Source organism: Macrobrachium nipponense, chromosome 2 (genome assembly GCF_015104395.2).
Source record: "Macrobrachium nipponense isolate FS-2020 chromosome 2, ASM1510439v2, whole genome shotgun sequence".
Lineage (NCBI taxonomy): Eukaryota > Metazoa > Arthropoda > Malacostraca > Decapoda > Palaemonidae > Macrobrachium > Macrobrachium nipponense.
This window is the reverse complement of record NC_087201.1, coordinates 122,678,107-122,688,902: the sequence shown is the minus strand read 5'-3', so window position 1 is coordinate 122,688,902 and position 10,796 is coordinate 122,678,107. Positions and strand designations below refer to the sequence as shown.

At 38.9% G+C, this 10,796-nt stretch overlaps 1 protein-coding gene across 1 annotated transcript; it reads left to right on the top strand.

Annotated features, from left to right (window-relative positions):
* The first annotated feature begins 9,444 nt into the window (after positions 1–9,444).
* LOC135221294 (uncharacterized) lies at positions 9,445–10,488 on the top strand. Its single transcript, XM_064259103.1, has 5 exons — positions 9,445–9,721; positions 9,873–9,941; positions 10,074–10,148; positions 10,270–10,341; positions 10,457–10,488. Exons 1-5 carry the CDS (start codon positions 9,445–9,447, stop codon positions 10,486–10,488), a joined length of 525 nt encoding a protein of 174 aa, XP_064115173.1.
* The last annotated feature ends 308 nt before the right edge of the window (positions 10,489–10,796 follow it).

Sequence of the window (10,796 nt, the reverse complement as noted above, 5' to 3'; positions counted from 1 at the left end):
GATTCAATAACAAAATTAACACATCGTTGACGATATTCATTTCTGAGACCTTTATTATAATGTAAAAAGATGCCAAATTGTAGTGAGAGCACATGAACGAACTACACCTACCGAAAGTCTGCGGTGTTCACACTCCAAGTACATTTTTTGATCATAGGTAACGGATTATTTCAGTGTTTAAGTGTTATGCTTTGGTCACATTTACATACGTCCAACCTACGACCTTGTTAGCCGTACGTGCTCTACGAATTCTACAGAGCCCTGGCAATACGCACGTCAAGAATATGTGGTCCACGTCAGACGTACGTCGAACCTACGTGTTGCACGGGAGGTGTGACGAGGTCTGGAGGCCAAAAAACGTGCCCAGAACTTGCGCAGGACCTACGGTCAACTGACGGCCAGCACAGGTTGACTGTGCGGCCCGTGCGTGCATCCTACTGCGCCTTACGGGACTTTACCTTGGTACGGACAACCTGTGCTTGCCTTAAGTTGGACCTGCGTCAGTGGCCAGGTATAAATGGAACCACGTCATTATCAATCATCATCATTTGACCCGCGTCGTCATCACTAGTACTTCGATATTCGTAGGGAGGACTTAAAATCTGTTGATCCTTCCACAAATCTGCTACGTCCAAGCTACGTGCTCAAAAAGACGCATGTTCGACGTATGTATAGGGCCACGTTTTCCCAAAAATCAGCACGCAGTCTGCACGTAGAAACACGTACGTCTAAACGTGACCATAGCATTATCCTACTAAGCCTATATTCAACAAAACGTGAAAAGGGATTCATCACGTCAAGTCCTCTTGATTAATTACAAAAGCCTAGCTTGACTCAGGTGTTCTTTGGCCAACTTGGCTAGTCTGTTTTGGGAATAACAAACCTTCTAATCCTCCTCAGGTGGTTAGGATGCTTAACTATATTTTTACCAAATAAATGGACCCAACACCGACAGATGTTTCTACCATAACTGCTGTCTTCCTCCACAGACACGTGTGGCCTCTGTGCCGTACAATTTCTATCATATTCGAAGGACATTAACTTGTTGTGCATGCTTACACAGGACGGAATGTTTGTAAGTGGAAATAAAGACAGCAAATACAAATCATATGGGAAATGGAAGGTAGTTATTTTAAAAACGCGTTTTACCGTCTCTTGGGTCTGATCGTTAGCACTCACAATACTCCTAGAAAGACTTTCATCTTTTATTCGAAAGGAAATGAAAGTTTTTTGATATTCGATGATGTGGACGAATTTCGATAAAAAGCTACTAAACCCCTAGTATGATAAGTTTTCTACTAAAACAGAACTTATGTTAGATGTCCAAACAGGATCTCCTGACAAGGCATAAGACAATTATTGTCGGTAATGACTTAGCTTTATCCAAGAATATGAATCCTGTTGTGAGGGATATTCCAGTGCCTGAAATGGTAGTAACTAGGTCGGGATTAGATACAGACATGCACTACGGTCATAATTTGTTCGTAGATTCGAACGTGAGTGAGTTCGTGGATTCGAACGAGTGTGATAGAGGTGGCGAGGTTGATCTTGGCATGAGTGTGGCTGAGAAACCTAACTCTCTATCGTTGACAGTGATAACCAAACGGAAGGTATAGCTGTCGAGCGTAACGTAGTAAATGTACCGGTATCTAGTACTAGCTACGGTGATGAATTAGGCGCTAACCTCGTGAATAAGAATGAGCTAGTCAAGTTGCAGAGAGAGGATGAGACACTAACCCGAATTTTTTAATGTGAGCTGGATGATGATCTCGATGATGTGTGTAAGGAAACTTTTTGTGTAAAGGACGAAGTTTTGTGTCGTTATATTCGTCCTAAGTCAGGTAGTGAAGGGGAAATCACAGAACAATTAGTAGTTCCTAGGAAGTTTCGTGAGCTAGTTTTGAAGTTAGCACATGATGAGCAAGGACATTTAGGAGTAAATAAAACTTTCAAGTGTATTATTAGGGCGTACTTTTGGCCTAAAATGAAAAGTGACAGAGAAGATTGCACAACTAATCTAGAGTATTATAAAAACAATTTAAGAGATGTTTGGCAACTAGCGGAGGAGATCGGAAGCGTGAGCAGAAGTCAAGGGGAAACTAAAGGGAAACATGATCTTAGAGCAAAAAAGAGAAGTTTGTGTGTAAGAGATAAAGTTTTAGTACTAGTCCAGAAAGAAGGTTCTGCTTTATCTTATAAGTTCGAAGGTCCTTTTTTCAATGTTAGAGGAGAGGGGAAATATACATTATAGAATTAATATGGGTAAGAGTAGAGCAAAGTCAATGAATGTAAATTTGCTTCCGAATTATAAAGAACGCCCCGTACCTTGGCCACCGCCAGTGTTCTATGTGACAGTGTTACTGAGAGAAATTAGTTTTGAGAAAATGCAAGAGGTGTTTTAGCATTTCAAAGTTTTAAGCAGAGTTCAGAAAATGGAGAAATTAAGAGGGAAGGATAATGTTATAGCTAATAGCCTCTCTAGAGTTTTCAGAATGAGTAGCCTAATGACCGTTTTCTGTTTTGGCGCGAGTGGTTGAGTGAATGAAGAAGTGTTAAAGCTTTATGCAGAATTGTTCCCCTGCTGTTTAATTCATGTTTCTCTTTAGAAAAAAATAAAATCAGTTGATTTCATTTTCATGGTAATTGCTTTATAGCAAAGAAAGATAAAGGAAAGGAAACGCATCTTTGAGAAGTTCTGCAGCAAGAAGGCATTCGTGCTGGTGTTGAAGGTGCCTGTTCTCATGATTGTTCTAGAATCGGCAGGAGTGTTGTGGAACTTGACAGGCGCTGACGTAACGTGAGGAACGCCGCGATTTCTGATGCAACATTCCGTCGAGATTCTTCTAAATCATTCCCATAATCTCAGGAGTCTGTGACATTTGCCGTAGGCCCTGCCCCCAGAATGCCATATAAATACGACGGACGAAGTAGGAGAAGGCAGAGATCATCAGTTAGTCACAGAGTAAGAGATCATCAGTAAGAGCCACAGATCAGATTATCAGTGAGAGCTCAGCAGCAGAGATCAGAGACCATCCGAGAGAGATAAGAGAAGAAGGAACCGACGAAGGATCAGAGAGAAAAAGGCGCCCAAGAATTGGTCTAATTCTGGTCAAGTTGTCTTCAGGAGCGGACCTCTCTCTCGGTTCGTAACAGTGCATAAGACAAATCGGAATGGGTGCATAAGACAAATCGGTATGGGTGCATAAGACAAATCGACAAATCGGAATGGGTGCATAAGACAAATCGGAATGGGTGCATAAGACAAACGGAATGGGTGCATAAGACAAAGATATGGGGTGCAAAGACAATCGCATGGGAGGGGGGGCATAAGGACAAACGGAAGGGGTGATAAGACAAAATCGGGGTGCATAAGACAAATCGGTATGGGTGCATAAGACAACTTGGAATGGGTGCATAAGACAAATCGGAATGGTTGCATAAGACAAATCGGAATGGGTGCATAAGACAAATCGATATGGGTGCATAAGACAGATCGGAATGGGTGCATAAGACAAATCGGTATGGGTGCATAAGACTAATCAGAATGGGTGCATAAGACAAATCGGTATGGGTGCATAAGACTAATCAGAATGGGTGCATAAGACAAATCGGAATGGGTGCATGAGTGCATAAGACAAATCGGAATGGGTGCATAAGACAAATCGGAATGGGTGCATGAGACAAATCGGTATGGGTGCATAAGACAAATCGGAATGGGTGCATAAGACAAATTGGAATGGGTGCATAAGACAAATCGGAATGGGTGCATAAGACAAATCGGTATGGGTGCATAAGACAAATCGGTATGGGTGCATAAGACAAATCAGAATGGGTGCATAAGACAAATCGGAATGGGTGTATAAGACGCAACTAATACGAGTTTAGCTTCCTGTCTCGCTATAGCACTGGGAGTAAATAACTGCAACAGGAGTTCTTCCCTCCGTATTTTTCTGTTATTTGCAACTTCAAAAGTTAAGCCACTAGTGTAGTCTAAAAATTATCAAAATAATTAAGCATTGCTCTGTGGAACACCAGATGTCATTTTTGTGTGCTGACCTAAAATGTCATCAAGATCAACCTGCTGCTGTTCACAAATAAATAAATAAAAAAGAAATTAATCAATATCAAGTCAGTAGTCTTGCGCGCCTAAATCACAGATATTTTAAATAACAATGCCTAATGGTTTACTTGAAAATTGCAACCCATTTTATTTTAGATTCTCACACCTGGTTATTTTAGAATTTTGGATAGCTAGCTAGATACCACACCTGGAAAACGGGTTCGACCACAAATATCATGACGAGAAACAAAGATCCCGTGACCATTATAGACTGACAAGTTCTCATCCTGTGAACCAAACTGAACCAGAGTCCATCAATAACGTCACCATGTTTCAGACAAGTGATCAGCCTTAATTGTAAATCTGTGTACATGGGAGAGCAATGACAGCCAGATCAATGGATCAAATTTATCATTGTTCTCAAAGCAGCTGTCAAAACTTTGCTGAAATAAATAAGACTGGACTTCATGAATCATAGCATTTATAGAAAGAAGAAAAAATACCATTTATCATCATTCTTCATCGTCAGTGAACAAAACGAAATTTTTAGCCTTCAGATGATTGTAGCTACTGTCCTGTCATTATTTAGCTATGTCGGGTATATATCAAACTGCTATAATAAGTAAAGCAGATTTTCATTAAATATACCTTTAGCTCTTGTAACATTTCCCAATATTTCATATCACCCTTACAGTTCGGATGGCAAAGATCCACGTGGAATTTACTTACTGCGCTTTAAGATGTAATCTACACTGTTCCCTAATCTCAGCGCGTCTTACAGTTTTAATTTCATAAAATCATCATTCTAAATGAGCTGGAACTATAATTTACTATGTCTGCACCAAAGAGTAGCAAGAGATCAAGATGTAAGCATCACAGGGTAGGGTACATTCTCCCGACGTTCTCTAAAGTTGCTAAATGTTCATAAAAGTCCTATTACGCTGTAGGAACCACATATCTCAATACCTTCCTCATAGCCAATAGGCATATAAAAAAAAATAGCATTTATTTAAACATTGTTACTTTCATATTTTTCAAAAGTGACTGACAGCAAATGGTTGCTGTTGTTTTGAGGGCGGCGAGACCCTTCGCGATGCCAGGTGTTTCATAGATACAATTTTATAAGAAGATTACAGCTACCTTTTTATTAGAAAATCACTCACTGTCTCCGAATGCGAAATGAAGTGGCTACTAGCATTAAGGTTAAACTAGCAGGGTAAGAGGCTGACTAGGTTCATCAATCAGCAATGTAATTTAATGATAGAACCAACCCTCTAGTGATGGAAATTCATATGAATTCCTTACACAGTTACTGTTTAGTTGAATCTATATTCTAAACCTAAAATATAAACGCAATAAGATTATTAAGAATAATACTTGATCATCACTATGTCGTTCGGTGTCAAGGCTTCATGAAATCATATTTTCGCATATTGAATCATACTATGGGAAAGAAGCATAACAAAAGGCTTTTTCTGATATTATTGTAAGTTATTCTTGCATCAAAAAATGTGACATCGTCTATAATAATGAATAAAAATTATACTTGGCCGAGTCAAGGTATAAAGATTAATGAGTAAGAAAGGCCTATATACATAACCAAACTAATCTTACATTCATAATTACAAACGAAATAACGATTAATAAAACAAGATGGCAAATGTGATGTCCAGTTTAATTTTTAAAATCACCATAAACCAAACTGGCTCGCAGTTTTTCAAAACAAATTTAATTATATCATTATAAATAAATTATATTGGAGTGATTACTGTATATTCATGCTTAAAAATGGTAAAACATCAAAGCGATTTTCTGGGTTTAGTTGTAGCAAAATGTATGAATTACGCCATCAAAGTTAAATGATTTCACGACGTCACTTTTAATATGTGACGGGAAGGGAATTCAAACGCACTAGATTTAACGTTGGCAGGCATATCGTAATAATAATATAATAATAAAAATAAAATAGTACAGCTTGGCAACAAGGGCCTTACAGTTCGAGGAATCAAGGCTGCAGCCTTATTAGACTTTATCTTTTTTAAGATTAAGCCAGCCTTGTGCTGGCACGGGCTCTTTCTCCTGGGGCAGCCCGTAACCATTATTAGCCTAAGGTTAATCTGTCCCAGAAAGAATCGCCAACCAACGTCCAGGTTTGCGAAGACATCCATTAGGTGTCGTTAATTCTCCTGGTGAATTACATTCTTTTTCGTAACAGACTGACAGGTCTTGCTATATCTAATGTCAGACATCACAACTTCCATAGATAAAGTCGATATTCTGGGCCGTTGAAGTGTGCAAGTACACATGGGCATACTTGCATGAATGCTCGAGTACTGTACTATGTGGTTGTTCTTTCTTTGATTAGGATATATCAAATATATGTTACGGTGACCTGGGTTACGGTGACCTGGGAACAAACATTTTCACTTAACATCCCTCTCTTCCAAATTTTGAGAGCATTGGCCAACGCTTTTATGCTTTGTAGTGACCTAGCTTACTGTCTGTAAGAGAGGTCACAGCCTCAGCAAGATGCCCTCGAGGAAAAAGAAAGGGAAACCTTCAAATTTTGGCATGTCGACTGGTGAACAAAAACAATACTAACACTTTAAAGGAAGAAAGACCGACAAGCACCAGAAAATCGTACAGCCATAAACAAAATCATCAAGAAGAAATAAATGCACTTGAATGGGAAAGAAATAAAGGCTACATCAACATCATTAACCAACAAGACTTTCCCTGTACCCTCGACCCAATCCTCATCTTGAACCAAGTAAGTGAAATTCACCCAGAACAGACAACATCTTAGAACCAGGGAAATACTTGGACTTCTAAAAGTAATGTTCTCTAATCAATTTAATTACATATAAGATTACCTCACACCTGTTTTAATTAACTTAGTCTGATTTATAAGCTTTTTATGGGATCACTGTTGCCTTAGAGTATTCAGTCGTAATTTATCTGTGATGAAGAGTCAGGTGTCTGGTTGTTGTGAGGTAACTATTTTATGATTGGTAAGTGTACAATACATATATATATATAGATATATATATATATATATATATATATATATATATATATATATATATATATACAAATATTATATATATAAACAGGCAGTCCCCGGCTTACGACGTTCCGAGGTTACAACGGGTTTTCTGAAATTTTCATTAAAAAATCCGGCCTGGGTTACAGCGCTTTTTCCGACTTTACGACGCTGACGCTTACAACGTTCCAAGTTCACAACATTTTTCAAAATTTATTTTATGATAAAAATCCTTTCTAGTTTAGCACAGTATTTTAATAGAAATAAGTTTCTGGTTAGATTACAACACAAATTTTGAGGTTATGATGTTTTTTTCGACACTTTTCATGTCGCATCATATGCGGAACTAAGTTCCGAGCGAATGGATACTAGCTTACGATGTTCCAAGTTTACAACCGTTTTCAATAATGCATACTATATAAAAATAATCATTCTTGTTTACAGTAATAATAAAAAACAAAGTTTGTGGTTAGATTACAACACAAATTCAAATGTCCCGTTTTTCGATGCTTTTTAATGACACCTCATTATGCGGAACTAGTTTCCGAGCAAATGGATACTAGTTTACGGTGTTCAAAGTTTACAACCGTTTTCAAAAACGCATACTATATGAAAAAATAATTTCTTGTTTACAGTAATAATAAAAAAAACTAAGTTTCTGGTTAGATTACAACACAAATTCAAAGGTCATGACGTTTTTTTATGCTTTGTAACGATGCTTCATACTCAGAACTAGTTTCTGAGCGGAGGGCCCATATATAATTTACGCTATTAACTGTAAGGTAAATTGACCGGACAATGGCCTAGCCTGGTTGAGGACGCTGTGGACCATGACAATACCAAACAACGCCACTTCAATCACATGTTTGCCTTTGTTTCGCTAGGTTGTGTAGCGAGACACAACCTAGCGAAACGTTGCTGAATTTTTACCAGTTTTCTTGCCTTTACTATGGCTCCAAAATGGTAGAGTACTTCCTCCGATGATAGTTCATCTAAGAAGAGGAAAGTCATCACCATGGAGGTAAAGTACGATGTCGTTAAACGTTCTGAGAAGGGAGAGACGAACACCGAGATAGGTCGTGCTTTGGGGCTTAGCAGGACGACGGTGGTAACCATAGTGAAGGTCAAGAAACATATTCTGAAGCATGTTAAGGATGCTGCACCGATGAAGGCAACAGTGATTAATGTGAAGCAACGTAGCCAGAGCATTGTGGAAATGAGAAATTGCTGATGATCTGGCTGGAGGACCAGAACCAGCGACGTGTTCCAGTGAGCCTAAGTGTGATCCAGGAGAAGGTTAGAGAGCTGCATGAGGCAGTAGTGAAGAAGCATGAGGAAGGCAGTGCTAGTGGAGAATTTTCCGCAAGTAGAGGTTGGTTTAACCGTTTTAAGGCTCGTGCTAATTTGCATAATGTGAAGCTGCAAGGTGAAGCTGCTAGTGCTGAAACAAAGCAGCAGACAGTTTTCCTAGTGGTTTGGCTGAAATAATTAAGGATGGTGGTTACACAGCTGACCAAGATTTAATGGAGATGAGACTGGCTTATTTTGGAATAGGATGCCCAACCGTACGTACCTTTCCAAGGATGAGAAGTCAGCACCTGGCCATAAAGCTGGTAAGAAGCGACTGACTTTACTCTTTAGGGCCAATGTTAGTGGAGACTTGAAACTTAAGCCCTTGCTAGTGTATTTGGCAGAGAATCCCAGGGCTTTCAAGGGCATTTTCAAGAGTCAACTCCCTGTCATTTGGAAGTCTAACAAGAAGGCTTGGGTTACCTTGATGGTCTTCGAAGATTGGTTCAATGACCACTTCGTACCAGCAGTGGAACGGTATTTGTCTTCGAAGGGTCTGCCTTTTCAGGTTCTTTTAGTTTTAGACAATGCCCCTGGTCACCCTTCAAATTTGAGTAACATGCACCCTAATGTGAAGGTGGTGTACCTTCCACCGAATACAACATCGCTTATACAGCCGATGGACCAGGGAGTAATTGCTAACCTCAAGGCATACTACCTTAGAAGGACAATACGCTCTGCTTTGAGGGCCATCGAAGGTAACAAGTTTTGGAAGGGCTACAACATTGCTGATGCAGTCAGGAATATTGCAAGTGCTTGGGACGAGGTGAAGACGACCACTTTAAATGGGGCCTGGACGAAACTGCGTCCACAGTTTGTGCACAGTTTTGAAGGATTTGACCAGGCAGAAGATGTCGAGACTGTGACGAGGAAAATCGTAGGGCTAAGCAAGAGGCTGAAACTAGATCTGGAAGCTGAGGATGTTACAGAGCTGTTGGCATCCCATGGAGAGGAGTTGTCATCAGAGGACCTCATTGAGCTGGAGCAGTAGATGATTGAAGAGGAGTTAGAGGTACCATACTCAAAACCCAGGTCATTAACTATCAAAGGCTTGTCAGAGGGTTTTACTCATCTGGAGAGAGCCTTGGCTTCTTTTGAGGGAGAAGACTCTAACGTTGCCAGGTTTGACAGAATCTGGAGAGGGATCATGGATTTGGTAACTTTTTACAAGGAAACCCTGAAGGAGAAGCAGATGAAGAAAAGTGTGCAGTTTAGGCTTGACACTTTCTTCCACAAGTCTCCAGTACCACCTCCCACTCCTAATCCTGGTAAGCAATTCTGAACTCTTTTAATTTAGTTTGTTTACATACTGTAATATAAAGTGTACATACGTATACTAATATGAATGTGTTAATTTTTTAATATAAATGTTAGTGTATTGTAACTTCATTAATTTTCATCATTTGTATTTTATTGCAGAAGTGATGCCAAATCCAGATCCCCCTGTACTACCTGGACCCTCCGTAGCAGCCCGTCCACCTCTAGTAGGTAAGAAATTTCATTTTTCTCATTTTCATGTTGGAAATTGTTTGTACTACATTATTACAGACATACTATGCACTATTACATAATGTGTTTGATGTTGCATAACCTAATATTTTTCTTTATGTATCATTCCAGAACCCTTTGATAGTGATGATGACCCAGATGACCCTGAGCCTTTCCATGGTTTTGATGTCTCACCCTATTCATCAGGTAAGGAATCCTTAACAATTTTTTTAAAATGTTTTATAAATTGCTAATAGAAATTTTATAAAAAGTGTATGTACACTAAGTACTCCATCCACCTTATTATGTACCCTATCATTCTTTCCAGATCTAGATGTAGCCTCCTCAGAGCCCAAATCAGTTGACACTACTAGTGCTGTCACCTATCCAACTTCATCAGGTAAAAGAATTCTTCATTTTTTAAATTGTACATATGTCAAACAGTAAATAATACTACATATACCTATTGTGTGCAGTAGTTAATACTCTATCATTTTTATTTTTTATCATTCCAGACTCCCAAGCACCTGCAAATTCCACTCCATAGCCCAGCCATTCTCATCTACCATACTATGCCCATCCCAGTAAGCAAGCCAACCACTAGAATTTGGTAAGGAAACTATTTTTTATGAATTTTTATACATTTTATTACATATGTAATATGTACATAGTTTATATACATTAGTATATATTTAGTAAATGTAACTTTACTAATCATATGTACATTATCATTCCAGACTGACATGCTCCTTGTACATAAACCAGATCTCTACATAGCCTACATGTTTTCATTTCACTAAAGGTAAGGAATTCTCAACTGTTTTTAATGTGTATAAATTGTTAATTATGTAACAG

Excerpts from the sequence above, each read along its gene's own strand:
- LOC135221294 (XM_064259103.1), top strand. The coding sequence starts at position 9,445 with ATGATTGAAGAGGAGTTAGAGGTACCATACTCAAAACCCAGGTCATTA. Across the intron at positions 9,942-10,073 it reads AGCCCGTCCACCTCTAGTAG|AACCCTTTGATAGTGATGAT; the intron begins GTAAGAAATTTC and ends GTATCATTCCAG. Across the intron at positions 10,342-10,456 it reads CACCTATCCAACTTCATCAG|ACTCCCAAGCACCTGCAAAT; the intron begins GTAAAAGAATTC and ends TTATCATTCCAG.